The 17,459-nt window shown below is 47.9% G+C and overlaps 1 protein-coding gene across 1 annotated transcript in view; it reads right to left on the reverse strand.

Annotated features, from left to right (window-relative positions):
* The window catches only part of ALOX5 (arachidonate 5-lipoxygenase), a 65,641-nt gene extending 49,378 nt beyond the window's left edge, over window positions 1-16,263 (reverse strand). The window contains exon 1 of the mRNA XM_032959123.2: window positions 15,911-16,263. Coding sequence (XP_032815014.2) covers window positions 15,911-16,207 — 297 coding nt within the window. The 5' untranslated portion in view covers window positions 16,208-16,263. The remainder of the gene's footprint in view (window positions 1-15,910) is intronic.
* Window positions 16,264-17,459: the final 1,196 nt, after the last annotated feature.

Genomic DNA, 17,459 nt, shown 5'->3' on the forward strand with positions numbered 1-17,459 from the left:
ACTACAGCATCCAGCCCAGCGGCAGTACTCTTGGTGCCGCTGCGGCTCTCAAGGCAGGATAGGCCTTGCCAGGCTCGACCGACCGTGCGTCAACGCCAGCAGCGTTAACCTGCTCGGGGACAGTAAAATCGTTCCCTCCGGTTTCTTCGATCGCCGCCTGGTATCTGTGCTGCTGCGAATTCCCAGAGCGGAGCAGCACAGCGCCTACTGGAGGCTCAACGTACAGCTGCTTGATGACACCGACTTCAGAGAAACCTTCAAAGCCTTTTGGGCTCTGTGGCTGCCTACCAAAGGCAGCTTCAGCTCGCACCAGCTGTGGTGGGACAACACAAAGGCGCAGGTCAGGGTTCTCTGTCAGCAGTTCATGAGCCAGCATGCCGCTGCCAAGAACGAGGTGGCGCGCCAACTGCAAAACGAGCTGCTTGCACTTGAGGCTGAACTAAGCTCATCCCATGGCACACAGCAGGGTGAGACGCTACTGGAGAAGCAGCGGCTTTTCAGGTCCATCATGGACGAGCAGGCACATCGTGCTTTTGTGTGCAAAAAGATGCAGCACCTGTCGCAGATGGACTCTCCCGGTTAAACTAAGCACCGGCCAACACCACAAAAAATTCCAGTTTGCGAACTCCAGATGGACAAACAGCAACATCTGAGAGGTAGCGCGCCAAGACCGCCAGGGATTTCTACTCACAACTTTTCGCCGCGGAAACCATACACGACGGGGCTGTCCGGGAGCTACTGGACGGGGGCCCTACCTTAGGAGTCCCCGAGCGGGATCGTCTAGACAGCCCCGTCACCCTGCAGGAGCTCCACACCGCTGGTAAAGCCCCGGGGATTGATGGCCTGCCAGTTGAGTTTTATGTGGCCTTCTGGGATGAGCTTGGCTCTCCACTACTACAATCGTTGACGGAGAGCCTGCAGAAGGGGGAACTCCCACAGAGCTGCAGGAGAGCGGTGGTCTCCCTGCTACCCAAGAAGGGGGGACCTGCGCCTCCTCGTGAACTGGCGACCCGTGTCCCTCTTGTGTGCTGACTACAAAATCTTCTCCAAGGTGCTGGCAAACCGTCTCAAGACAGTGCTGGGTCAGCTGATCCTGCCGGAACAGTCGTATTGCATCCCCGGACGGTGCATATACGACAACATCGGTACGGTCAGAGACATAATCTCCTTTGCAGAAGCGCAGAACATGGACTTAGGTCTCCTCTTCTTAGATCAGGAGAAGGCCTTAGACAGGGTGAGCCACGAGTACTTGGATGAACTCCTAACGTCGCTCGGCTTCGGCCATGCCTTCATCTCGCACGTTAGGCTCCTGTACATGGGGGCACATCCAGCCTCTTGAAGATAAACCAGCGGCTCGGTGCCCCTTTCCCTGTGACGAGGGGGGTCAGACAGGGATGCCCCCTCTCGGGGCTGCTGTACACCCTGTCCATTGAGCCACTGCTACGCCACCTGAGACGAAATCTGACTGGCCTCAAAGTTCCGGGACCTGAGAACGCGGTCATCAAGCTCTCGGCTTACGCAGACGACATATGCGTCATCCTCAACGACGCGCATGACGTCTCCGCGCTCTGCCAGGCGGTTGCAGCGTACGAGAGGGCCTCCTCCGCCAGGGTCAACTGGCCCAAGTGCGAGGCCCCCTCTATGTTTGGGGTCGCGAGGCGGCGTTCGCTCTGTGCTCCTCCTAGGAGGAGTCGTTTGGCGGGACGACGGAGTCAAGTACCTGGGGGTTTACCTGGGGAAACCACGTTACGTCATTCTGAACAACTGGACCGAGCTGGCCGACACAATCGAGGCTAAATTACTGACATGGGCACGCCTCGCTCCGCAGATGTCATTCAGGGGCCGAGTGCTCGCTAACACCCTGGCTGCATCTGTGCTGTGGCACAAGACCAAGGCCCTCCAGCCTCCTGCTTGGCTTCTCACCAGAGCCAATCGCTCACTCGCGCACTTCGTCTGGCATGGAAAGCACTGGCTCAGGCCGGGTGTTCTCTGCCTGCCGGTGGCCGAGGGTGGCCAGGGTCTGGTGGATGTCGCCGCCAGGGTCAAGAGTTTCAGGCTCATGGCAGTCAGGCGGCTGCTGTACGACTGGGAGGAGCTACCCTGGAAGTCGCCGGCCCTTGCCCTGCTGAGGAATGCAGGGGGGTGCCTGGGGTACGGAAAGGAGCTCTTCCTGATGGACCTGAGCCTGGTCGACTACACGAGGCTGCCAGGTTATCACCAGAGCCTCTTGGACGCGTGGCGGAGCTTCGAGTGGAGCAGAACGCGTGCACCCTTCCACCTCATGCAGTTCCTCAACGAGCCCTTGTTCTGCAATGGCCTTTTCCAGGGAATCAGAGGAGAGAGGACCCTGGCTCAACGCCTCACATCAGCAGGGCTGCCGACAGTCTTCCACCTCGTGCAGGGCCACCACCAGCCCATGTGGAAGACTGCAGCTGAGATCGCCAACACCGCGGGGCTCCGCTCCACGCTCGCTGGGGAGAAGCTGCTGTGGGACGTTGCTCCGCTCCATGAAGAAGCTGCGCCTGAAGCTGGAGTCACCGGGAGATGGTGGCGGCCCTCCACCCCCCTCCTCCTTCCCGGAGTTGTGCTTCTCTTGCGCAAAGCCCCCCGGTCACAGCGACTCCGGCAAGCTACTGAAGCTCCGAGGCTGCAGGAACGTACCCCTCAAGAGTGCCCCAAACACAGCGCTCTACACGTGCTGTGTAAAGGCGCTGCATTCCCGGGACCCGGCCGACCTACCAGACACAAAATAGAGAGACTATTTCTCTCCCCTCATTGCAACCGCCCCTCAGTGGAAACAAATGTACAAGTCTCCCGTAGCCAAACGGAGGTTGGCACACTGCACGTTGCCATCGGCTGTGTGGCTCAACCGAATCTCGCCAGAGGTAACAGACTTGTGCATTTCCTGCGGTGCCAGGGAGGATCTGCCCCACCAGTACTTACACTGCCAGCGGCTCAATCCAATGTTCCGCCTCTTGGGGGAAATCATCAAGAAACTGGGGGTACCCTTCTACAACAGCAGCTTCGTATATGGGGTGCCTTACCTGTCTAACAAACGCCATGACCTCGCCAACTTTGCCTGTGCTCAGGCGAAGATGGCAGTGTACAGAACAAGAAAAAAGATGCTGGAAGGTGACACTTATGGCTGCTCCGTGCTTCCAGTGTTCAGAGGCCTGCTTAAGGCGCGGCTCCGGCTGGAGCACGAGTACCACACACATGTCGGTGATGTGCACGTCTTCTTCGAACGCTGGGGAGCCCGAAAAGCCCTCTGTACTAGCGTGGACGGCACCCTCATGTTCACCTTCTGAAGCGCTCGCTCGTCACCGTGGCCTGCGCGAATGACCACCACAACCACGTGACTTTTCTTTCATGATGTGCGTGGTGCTTTTTAGCGCCACATCGCGTGGATTTGTGACGTTTATTTTCATTTGTGTTGCTGGTGACTGTGTATTTCATATCGAAATCGCCTCCAGTGCTTTTGCTGCTGGCGGCAATAACAGTTGTTTAAAAAGTCTATCTCCCTCCATCTCCCTCTATCTCCCTCCATCTCCCTCCATCTCCCTCTATCTCCCTCTATCTCCCTCCATATCCCTCCACCCCCCTCTATCTCCCTCCATCTCCCTCTATCTCCCTCTATCTCCCTCCACCCCCCTCTATCTCCCTCCATCTCCCTCTATCTGACCCAAAGGAAGCTGTGCTCGGGCATGCGACGGCTGGACATGCGGGCTATAACACACACACACAGCTATACCTACAAACACACACACAGCTATACCTACAAACACACACACAGCTATACCTACAAACACACACAGCTATACCTACAAACACACAGCTATACCTACAAACACACACACAGCTATACCTACAAACACACATACACAGCTATACCTACAAACACACACAGCTATACCTACAAACACACACAGCTATACCTACAAACACACACACACAGCTATATCTACAAACACACACGCAGCTATACCTACAAACACACACAGCTATACCTACAAACACACACAGCCATACCTGCAAATTCACACACACAGCTATACCTGCAAACACACACAACTATACCTACAAACACACACACAGCTATACCTACAAACACACACAGCTATACCTACAAACACACACAGCTATACCTACAAACACACACAGCTATACCTGCAAACACACAGACAGCTATACCTAAAAACACACACAGCCATACCTGCACACACACCCACATATATACCTACAAACACACACAGCTATACCTGCAAACACACACAGCTATACTTACAAACACACACAGCTATACCTACAAACACACACACACAGCTATACCTACACACACACACAGCTATACCTACAAACACACAACTATACCTACAAACACACAGCTATACCTACAAACACACACACAGCTATACCTACAAATACACACACAGCTATACCTACAAACACACACAGCTATACCTACAAACACACACAGCTATACCTGCAAACACACACACAGCTATACCTACAAAAACACACACAGCCATACCTGCACACACCCACAGCTATACCTACAAACACACAGCTATACCTGCAAACACACACAGCTATACCTACAAACACACACACAGCTATACTTACAAGCACACACACAGCTATACCTACAAACACACACACAGCTATACCTATAAACACACACACAGCTATACCTACAAACACACACAGCTATACCTGCAAACACACACAGCTATACCTACAAACACACACAGCCATACCTGCACAAACACCCACAGCTATACCTACAAACACACACAGCTATACCTGCAAACACACACAGCTATACTTACAAACACACACACAGCTATACCTACAAACACACACAGCTATACCTGCAAACACACACAGCTATACTTACAAACACACACACAGCTATACCTACAAACACACACAGCTATACCTACAAACACACACACAGCTATACCTACAAACACACACAGCTATACCTGCAAACACACAGACAGCTATACCTAAAAACACACACACAGCCATACCTGCACACACACCCACATATATACCTACAAACACACACAGCTATACCTGCAAACACACACAGCTATACCTGCAAACACACAGACAGCTATACCTAAAAACACACACACAGCCATACCTGCACACACACCCACATATATACCTACAAACACACACAGCTATACCTGCAAACACACACAGCTATACTTACAAACACACACAGCTATACCTACAAACACACACACAGCTATACCTACACACACACATAGCTATACCTACAAACACACAACTATACCTACAAACACACAGCTATACCTACAAACACACACACAGCCATACCTGCACACACCCACAGCTATACCTACAAACACACACAGCTATACCTGCAAACACACACAGCTATACCTACAAACACACACACAGCTATACTTACAAACACCCACAGCTATACCTACAAACACACACAGCTATACCTGCAAACACACACAGCTATACTTACAAACACACACACAGCTATACCTACAAACACACACAGCTATACCTGCAAACACACACAGCTATACTTACAAACACACACACAGCTATACCTACAAACACACACAGCTATACCTACAAACACACACACAGCTATACCTACAAACACACACAGCTATACCTGCAAACACACAGACAGCTATACCTAAAAACACACACACAGCCATACCTGCACACACACCCACATATATACCTACAAACACACACAGCTATACCTGCAAACACACACAGCTATACCTGCAAACACACAGACAGCTATACCTAAAAACACACACACAGCCATACCTGCACACACACCCACATATATACCTACAAACACACACAGCTATACCTGCAAACACACACAGCTATACTTACAAACACACACAGCTATACCTACAAACACACACACAGCTATACCTACACACACACATAGCTATACCTACAAACACACAACTATACCTACAAACACACAGCTATACCTACAAACACACACACAGCCATACCTGCACACACCCACAGCTATACCTACAAACACACACAGCTATACCTGCAAACACACACAGCTATACCTACAAACACACACACAGCTATACTTACAAACACACACACAGCTATACCTACAAACACACACACAGCTATACCTATAAACACACACACAGCTATACCTACAAACACACACAGCTATACCTGCAAACACACACAGCTATACCTACAAACACACACAGCCATACCTGCACACACACCCACAGCTATACCTACAAACACACACAGCTATACCTGCAAACACACACAGCTATACTTACAAACACACACACAGCTATACCTACAAACACACACAGCTATACCTGCAAACACACACAGCTATACTTACAAACACACACACAGCTATACCTACAAACACACACACACAACTATACCTACAAACACACACAGCTATACCTACATACACACACACAGCCATACCTACAAACACACACACACAGGTGCAGTGAGGGAAAAAAGTATTTGATCCCCTGCTGATTTTGTACGTCTGCCCACTGACAAAGAAATGATCAGTCTATAATTTTTATGGTAGGTTTATTTGAACAGTGATGGACAATAACAACAAAACAATCCAGAAAAACGCATGTCAAAAATGTTATAAATTGATTTTCATTTTAATGAGGGATATAGTATATGACCCCCTCTCAATTAGAAAGATTTCTGGCTCCCACACAGCTATACCTACAAACACACAGCTATACCTACAAACACAAACAGCTATACCTGCAAACACACACAGCTATACCTACAAACACACAGCTACACCTACAAACACACACAGCCATACCTGCACACACACACACAGCTATACCTACAAACACACACACAGCTATACCTGCAAACACACACACAGCTATACCTACAAACACCCACAAATACCTACAAACACACAGCTATACCTACAAACCCACACACACAACTATACCTACAAACACACACAGCTATACCTGCAAAGACACACAGCTATACTTACAAACACACACAGCTATACCTACAAACACACACACAGCTATACCTACACACACACAGCTATACCTACAAACACACAACTATACCTACAAACACACAGCTATACCTACAAACACACACACAGCTATACCTACAAATACACACACAGCTATACCTACAAACACACACAGCTATACCTACAAACACACACAGCTATACCTGCAAACACACACACAGCTATACCTACAAACACACACACAGCCATACCTGCACACACCCACAGCTATACCTACAAACACACACAGCTATACCTGCAAACACACACAGCTATACTTACAAACACACACAGCTATACCTACAAACACACACAGCTATACCTACAAACACACACACAGCTATACTTACAAACACACACACAGCTATACCTACAAACACACACACACAGCTATACCTATAAACACACACACAGCTATACCTACAAACACACACAGCTATACCTGCAAACACACACACAGCTATACCTACAAACACACACAGCCATAACTGCACACACACCCACAGCTATACCTACAAACACACACAGCTATACCTGCAAACACACACAGCTATACTTACAACCACACACACAGCTATACCTACAAACACACACACACAACTATACCTACACACACACACAGCTATACCTACAAACACACAACTATACCTACAAACACACAGCAATAACTACAAACACACACACAGCTATACCTACAAATACACACACAGCTATACCTACAAACACACACAGCTATACCTACAAACACACACAGCTATACCTGCAAACACACACACAGCTATACCTACAAACACACACACAGCCATACCTGCACACACCCACAGCTATACCTACAAACACACACAGCTATACCTGCAAACACACACAGCTATACTTACAAACACACACAGCTATACCTACAAACACACACAGCTATACCTACAAACACACACACAGCTATACTTACAAACACACACACAGCTATACCTACAAACACACACACACAGCTATACCTATAAACACACACACAGCTATACCTACAAACACACACAGCTATACCTGCAAACACACACAGCTATACCTACAAACACACACAGCCATACCTGCACACACACCCACAGCTATACCTACAAACACACACAGCTATACCTGCAAACACACACAGCTATACTTACAAACACACACACAGCTATACCTACAAACACACACAGCTATACCTGCAAACACACACAGCTATACTTACAAACACACACACAGCTATACCTACAAACACACACACACAACTATACCTACAAACACACACAGCTATACCTACAAACACACACACAGCCATACCTACAAACACACACACACAGGTGCAGTGAGGGAAAAAAAGTATTTGATCCCCTGCTGATTTTGTACGTCTGCCCACTGACAAAGAAATGATCAGTCTATAATTTTTATGGTAGGTTTATTTGAACAGTGATGGACAATAACAACAAAACAATCCAGAAAAACGCATGTCGAAAATGTTATAAATTGATTTTCATTTTAATGAGGGAAATAAGTATATGACCCCCTCTCAATTAGAAAGATTTCTGGCTCCCACACAGCTATACCTACAAACACACAGCTATACCTACAAATACAAACAGCTATACCTGCAAACACAAACAGCTATACCTACAAACACACACAGCTATACCTACAAACACACACAGCTATACCTGCAAACACACACACAGCTATACCTACAAACACACACACAGCCATACCTGCACACACCCACAGCTATACCTACAAACACACACAGCTATACCTGCAAACACACACAGCTATACTTACAAACACACACAGCTATACCTACAAACACACACAGCTATACCTATAAACACACACACAGCTATACTTACAAACACACACACAGCTATACCTACAAACACACACACACAGCTATACCTATAAACACACACACAGCTATACCTACAAACACACACAGCTATACCTGCAAACACACACACAGCTATACCTACAAACACACACAGCCATAACTACACCCACACCCACAGCTATACCTACAAACACACACAGCTATACCTGCAAACACACACAGCTATACTTACAACCACACACACAGCTATACCTACAAACACACACACACAACTATACCTACACACACACACAGCTATACCTACAAACACACAACTATACCTACAAACACACAGCAATAACTACAAACACACACACAGCTATACCTACAAATACACACACAGCTATACCTACAAACACACACAGCTATACCTACAAACACACACAGCTATACCTGCAAACACACACACAGCTATACCTACAAACACACACACAGCCATACCTGCACACACCCACAGCTATACCTACAAACACACACAGCTATACCTGCAAACACACACAGCTATACTTACAAACACACACAGCTATACCTACAAACACACACAGCTATACCTACAAACACACACACAGCTATACTTACAAACACACACACAGCTATACCTACAAACACACACACACAGCTATACCTATAAACACACACACAGCTATACCTACAAACACACACAGCTATACCTGCAAACACACACAGCTATACCTACAAACACACACAGCCATACCTGCACACACACCCACAGCTATACCTACAAACACACACAGCTATACCTGCAAACACACACAGCTATACTTACAAACACACACACAGCTATACCTACAAACACACACAGCTATACCTGCAAACACACACAGCTATACTTACAAACACACACACAGCTATACCTACAAACACACACACACAACTATACCTACAAACACACACAGCTATACCTACAAACACACACACAGCCATACCTACAAACACACACACACAGGTGCAGTGAGGGAAAAAAAGTATTTGATCCCCTGCTGATTTTGTACGTCTGCCCACTGACAAAGAAATGATCAGTCTATAATTTTTATGGTAGGTTTATTTGAACAGTGATGGACAATAACAACAAAACAATCCAGAAAAACGCATGTCGAAAATGTTATAAATTGATTTTCATTTTAATGAGGGAAATAAGTATATGACCCCCTCTCAATTAGAAAGATTTCTGGCTCCCACACAGCTATACCTACAAACACACAGCTATACCTACAAACACAAACAGCTATACCTGCAAACACACACAGCTATACCTGCAAACACACACGCAACTATACCTACATACACACACAGCTATACCTACAAACACACAGCTATACCTGCAAACACACACACACAGCTATACCTGCAAACACACACACAGCTATACCTGCAAACACACACACAGCTACACCTACAAACACACACAGCAATACCTGCAAACACACACACAGCTATACCTACAAACACACACAGCTATACCTGCAAACACACACAGCTATACCTACAAACACACAGCTATACCTACAAACACACACAGCCATACCTGCACACACACACACAGCTATACCTACAAACACACACAGCTATACCTGCAAACACACACACAGCTATACCTACAAACACCCACAAATACCTACAAACACACAGCTATACCTACAAATCCACACACACAACCATACCTACAAACACACACAGCTATACCTGCAAACACACACAGCTATACTTACAAACACACACAGCTATACCTACAAACACACACACACAGCTATACCTACACACAGCTATACCTACAAACTCACAACTATACCTACAAACACACAGCTATACCTACAAACACACACACAGCTATACCTACAAATACACACACAGCTATACCTACAAACACACACAGCTATACCTACAAACACACAGCTATACCTGCAAACACACACACAGCTATACCTACAAACACACACACAGCCATACCTGCACACACCCACAGCTATACCTACAAACACACACAGCTATACCTGCAAACACACACAGCTATACTTACAAACACACACAGCTATACCTACAAACACACACAGCTATACCTACAAACACACACACAGCTATACTTACAAACACACACACAGCTATACCTACAAACACACACACACAGCTATACCTATAAACACACACACACAGCTATACCTACAAACACACACAGCTATACCTGCAAACACACACACAGCTATACCTACAAACACACACAGCCATAACTGCACACACACCCACAGCTATACCTACAAACACACACAGCTATACCTGCAAACACACACAGCTATACTTACAACCACACACACAGCTATACCTACAAACACACACACACAACTATACCTACAAACACACAGCTATACCTACAAACACACACAGCCATACCTACAAACACACACAGGTGCAGTGAGGGAAAAAAGTATTTGATCCCCTGCTGATTTTGTACGTCTGCCCACTGACAAAGAAATGATCAGTCTATAATTTTTATGGTAGGTTTATTTGAACAGTGATGGACAATAACAACAAAACAATCCAGAAAAACGCATGTCAAAAATGTTATAAATTGATTTTCATTTTAATGAGGGAAATAAGTATATGACCCCCTCTCAATTAGAAAGATTTCTGGCTCCCACACAGCTATACCTACAAACACACAGCTATACCTACAAACACAAACAGCTATACCTGCAAACACACACAGCTATACCTGCAAACACACACGCAACTGTACCTACATACACACACAGCTATACCTACAAACACACAGCTATACCTGCAAACACACACACAGCTATACCTGCAAACACACACAGCTATACCTGCAAACACACACACAGCTATACCTGCAAACACACACAGCAATACCTGCAAACACACACAGCTATACCTACAAACACACACAGCTATACCTGCAAACACACACAGCTATACCTACAAACACACAGCTATACCTACAAACACACACAGCCATACCTGCACACACACACAGCTATACCTACAAACACACACAGCTATACCTGCAAACACACACAGCTATACCTACAAACACCCACAAATACCTACAAACACACAGCTATACCTACAAACCCACACACACAACTATACCTACAAACGCACACACAACGTCGCACACAGTTGCAGCAGCTTAGTGTCTACCCGGTCGGTGCCTTCTATGGTTGTTTACGTACGCATTGTTTTGTTTTGCGTACATTTGTCGGGCGAGTAACACCTTTAGCTGGCACGATCCCCTTAAGATCGGACTGTGTTATGAACGGAGTGTTACAAGCGAGTTTCTCCGTCTTCACAAGATTCCGGTGGAGTTGGCGGAGAGCCAAGGCTCTCCGTGGATTATCATCCCGGTGGGGAGGAGGCGAAGGCGGCGTAGAGAGAGAAGGCAGAAGCGAGGCTGCAGGGCCGGTGCGCTAGCCAGGCTATGGAAGCAGCCACTCAAACCACCGCTAGCCAGCCTATTTATCACGAATGCCAGATCCCTCGCGAACAAAATGGATGAACTGAGGCTACAGACTACAGCGAACAATGTAGTGAAGGACAGCTGCATTCTGCTCTTCACAGAAACCTGGCTTCATTCATCCATCCCGGACTCTGCTATTGAGCTAGCAGGCTACGCAGCACAGTGCCATGGCATAACGGCGGACTCCGGTCAGAGCAGAGGAGGGGGGCTCTGTGTGTACGTGAATAACAGCTGGTGTACTAACACAGTGACTGCGGACAGCCAATGCTCCCCAGATGTGGAGTATGTGACTGTTAAATGCAGGCCCATTTACCTCCCAATAGAGTTTACTGTGGTCATGATAACCGCTGTTTACATCCCACCAGATGCTAATGCTGACTCAGCTATTGGACTTTTACATGGCAGCATTCGCATTCAGCAGAGCAAGTATCCTGACGCTGTGCAGATTATAGCAGGGGATTTCAACCATACTCTTTGGTTCTATTCGGTAAAGTCACGTAGGTAAAAAATAAAACAACAAAAATCACGACGTTTCGGCCACAATACAAGCGGCCTTCATCAGGTGAAGGGACCAGACTGTCTCGAGGACAGCGCTGGAGTGAAACACAGCCACGCTCAGACCGCGACCTTTAAGCTGTGTGCGAGGAAACAAGGTGCCTTGACAAAGGAATTAGCATAAAAATTAGCATTTGATTGGCCGACTTAGCATGATGAACGGTGTAGAGGTGGTGTACATGCGGGTGAACATGCCGGTTGGCGAGGGGGGGAGGGGAAGTTTACCATGCAGACTTAAATTCCACCAGCATGTTAAGTGTGCTACTTGGGGAACGAAGACTCTGGACATGGTCTACACCAACATCAAACTAGGCTACAGGGCTAGACCACTACCACACCTGGGCCAGTCTCACCATTTGTCCCTGCTTTTGATCCCTGCATACGCCCCCATCAAGAAAACGTCTCCTACCATCACAAAAACTGTCGCCAACTGGCCTGAGGGTGCCACCCAGCAGCTGCAGGACTGCTTTGATAGAACCAACTGGGGGGTCTTCGAACATCAGGACCTGGAGGTGTTCACAGATAGTGTATTGTGCTACATTAAAACCTACATAGACACTGTCACTGTGGACAAACGCATTCGGGTCTACTCCAACCAGAAGCCCTGGATGACCCGGGAGGTCCAGCAGCTGCTGAAGGAGAGGAACATCGTCTTCAAATCCCGAGACAAAGCTCTCTACAGCACAGCTCGAGCTAACCTGAAGAGAGGCATCCGTGAGGCCAAAGCAGACTACAGGAGGAGGATTGAGGAACGCCTGGACAGTAACGACAGCAGGCAGGTGTGGCAGGAAGTTCAGCACCTCACCAACTACAGGGCCAACCTCGGAGCTGCTGATGGTGACACCGCTCTGGCAGAGGAGTTGAACCTCTTCTTTGCCCGCTTTGAGGTGACACCACCAAGGACAGCATCACCAAACCCCACGGTCCACAGCAGCTTGAACCTCACAGTAGAGGAGCACGAGGTGAGCCGCACGCTGCGGGCAGTCAACCCGGGGAAGGCTGCGGGACCTGATGGCGTCCCGGGACATGTGCTGAGGGACTGTGCTGACGAGCTGGCTGGAGTCTTCACAAAGATTTTCAACCTGTCTCTGGAACAGTCTACGGTACCACCCTGCCTAAAGTCCTCCACCATAGTCCCCCTGCCGAAAAAAAACCCCATTTCCAGCCTCAACGACTATCGACCAGTAGCACTGACGCCAGTGGTGATGAAGTGCTTTGAAAAACTGGTCCGGAGTCACATCATTGCAACATTGCCCCGAAGCCTTGACCCCCACCAGTTTGCCTACAGAGCGAACCGATCCACGGAGGATGCCGTGGCCACAGCACTACATGCTGCACTGTCACACCTGGAGCAGCAGGGGAGCTATGTGCGGATGCTCTTCGTGGATTACAGTTCTGCGTTCAACACCATCCTGCCACACAAACTGGTGGTAAAACTGGGCGACCTGGGCCTTCCGCATTCCACCTGCATGTGGATACATAGCTTCCTCTCGGACCGCAGACAGAGGGTTAGAGTGGGCCGTCATACATCCACAGCCCTGAGCCTCAGTACTGGCTCCCCCCAGGGCTGTGTACTGAGCCCCCTGCTCTACTCCCTCTACACACATGACTGTGCCCCCGTCCACCATAGTAACACCATTGTGAAGTTTGCTGATGACACCACAGTGGTGGGGCTCATCTCTGGGGGGGATGAGTCTGCTTACAGGGACGAGGTGGAGCGGCTGACAGCATGGTGCAGGGGCAACAACCTGCTCCTTAACACCGCAAAGACCAAGGAGCTCATAATAGACGACAGGAGAAAGAAAACGGACACTCCACCACTAACCATCAACGGGGACTGTGTGGAGAGGGTGGCAGACTTCCGCTTCCTGGGAGTCCACATTGGAGAGGGCCTGACCTGGAGCGCCAACACCTCTGAGCTACTGAAAAAGGCCCAGCAGAGACTTTGCTTCCTGAGAATACTCAGGAAGAATAACATCACACAGAAACTGCTGGTGTCCTTCTACCAAGCTTCCATCGAGAGCATTCTTACATACTGCATCTGTGTATGGTACACTGGCTGCACAGTGGCTCAGAGGAAAGCGCTGCAGAGGGTCATCAACACAGCCCAAAAAATCGCCGGGTGCTCTCTCCCCACAATGGAATAACTACACAGCTCCTGTTGCATCAAAAAAGTGCAGAACATTATATAGGACTCTTCTCACCCTGGACACTCTCTGTTTGAGCTGTTGCCATCAGGCAGACGATTCAGATTAGTCAAAACAAGGACAAACAGATTCAAACACAGCTTTTATCCTACAGCAATTACCACACTCAATACTGCTAATGAACTATTAAGTAATACTGTTTACAATTGACTGTAAAATAGGGATGGGCAATGAAAAAATGTACTTTTATGTGGGTATGTGGGTATACTTGGGTAGTTTTTATCTATAAAATTTATTGATTATCTTTTATTTTATTTTTATTTCTTTTATTTATTAAAATTATGAATGATGTACTGACTGGTGAGCACTTTAAATTTCGTTGTACTGGTGACAATGACAATAAAAGATTTATCTATCTCTACCTACAAACACACACACAGCTATACCTACAAACACACACACAGCTATACCTACAAACACACACACAGCTATACCTACACACACACAACTATAGCTACAAACACACACAGCTATACCTACACACACACAGCTATACCTACAAACACACACACAACTTTACCTACAAAGACAGGCACACACAGCTATACCTACAAGGACACACACACAACTTTACCTACAAAGACAGGCACACACACGCATACCTATACAGACACAAATGCCTACGAAGACCCCCCCCCCCCCCCCGTAAATGATTGCGAGGGCAAGTGGTTGTGAGCGAGCTCGTCCAGACTCACCGCGCCATTCTCGAAGTCGTTGTACCAGGGCTTGTCGAGCAAGTGCTTTTCGGTGGACCTCCTGGCTCCCACCAGCGTGATGTACACGTAGTCGTCGGTACCTGCAAAGTACTGGGTGCCTGTGGCCACGGTCACCACGTACACGGACATCGCCAGCGGAGGAGAGGGAGGCGAGGAGAGCGAGAGACGCCGAGAGACGCGCGAATAAGAGGAACTCTTGTCAATCCGGCGTGTCCGCGAAGGAGTTTCATTCACAGCGCCACCTCCTCCCTCCTCCTCCTTCCGTGCAAGAGGCATTCTTCCCAAGGCGACATTCCTGAGTGGAATGTCACCCTCCAGCCCCGCTCACCACGCCTGCTGACGAACTGCGCCAGCAGGCGACACCTCGTGTCCGTCCCTCCAGATTAACAATTAAAAAGACAAATAAAGAAGACATTTTTTACTTGACACGTCCCGTCAGGCGCACGGCTTTCGGGGAGTGCATCGTGTCAGCGGCGTTTGGTTCAACGCCAAGCAAACGCGATATGGTGGCACCGGTGTGGAGATGCAGTGTCTCATCAGCAGGCCAGGCGTGCTCTCTGGAGACACGGATCGCCGGGTGGTGGGATACTCTGTAGTGCTACAGTGGCAGGTCAGTTTATTGATTAGGTATAGCCCTGTGAGCCAATCGGCTCTTGAATCGGGTGCAACCGCAACAAACAAAAACATGAACAAGAAACATCTTAAAGTGACTACGCGCAACAGAAACATCCAGGAAAAAACAGCAAAGTCTTCCAGAAAAAGCACCGTACATCAACGCTGTGTGCAGAAATCCCAGTGGGATGCAAGTCAAACAACAACCACAAGACAACTTAGATTAGAGTGATCAGTCTAACTCTGTACTACAACAAACAAATATGGCTAAACCCAAACGTTTTCGAAATCACCAAAATAAAGCAATAAAAAGAACGTGACAACAGTGATCATAGGAACTGTAGCTCACTTGTCCTGGAATCCCGAACAACGTCGGGCCCCCTCACTCACACCGGAGAGGTTCTCAGCGTCCGTGCGCTATGACTTGAGAGAAACTTTTAAAAACACTGCAGCAGGAGCCTCGTCGGCTGACACGGTCCAGGTGGAAGCTGCTTCCCACTGCAGTGACTTTACAAATCGTTTCTTCTCTCGCGCCGATTTGTTCTATTCTACCGGCCGCGTCCTCATTGCGTTCACAAAAACTCATCCCACCGCGGGTGGAATTATCCGGGGGGCATGGGGAGCCCTGCCCCTTTATTAATTTATTTCCAGTAGTTTACTGTTAAGATTAAATTAAATACTATTAAGATTAAAATGTAATTAAAAACATGCACCCGCCATTCCTAACGTGAGGAACAAAGCGAACCCCTCCCAATTATAGAAGTCCATCAGCGCCGATGATTATCCCAGAAAGATCCAGAAGAATGCCCTGCCGGTGAATGGAGTGGAACAACGTGGACGTCCACAATAAACGCCTCCTCATTCGAGACCCAGACATCATCCTGGCTTTGACATTCCTCATCAAATACGCTCGCTG

Source organism: Petromyzon marinus, chromosome 22, assembly GCF_048934315.1.
Source record: "Petromyzon marinus isolate PM22_M1 ecotype Great Lakes invasive population chromosome 22, UKy_Petmar_22M1.pri1.0, whole genome shotgun sequence".
Classification (NCBI taxonomy): Eukaryota; Metazoa; Chordata; class Hyperoartia; order Petromyzontiformes; family Petromyzontidae; genus Petromyzon; species Petromyzon marinus.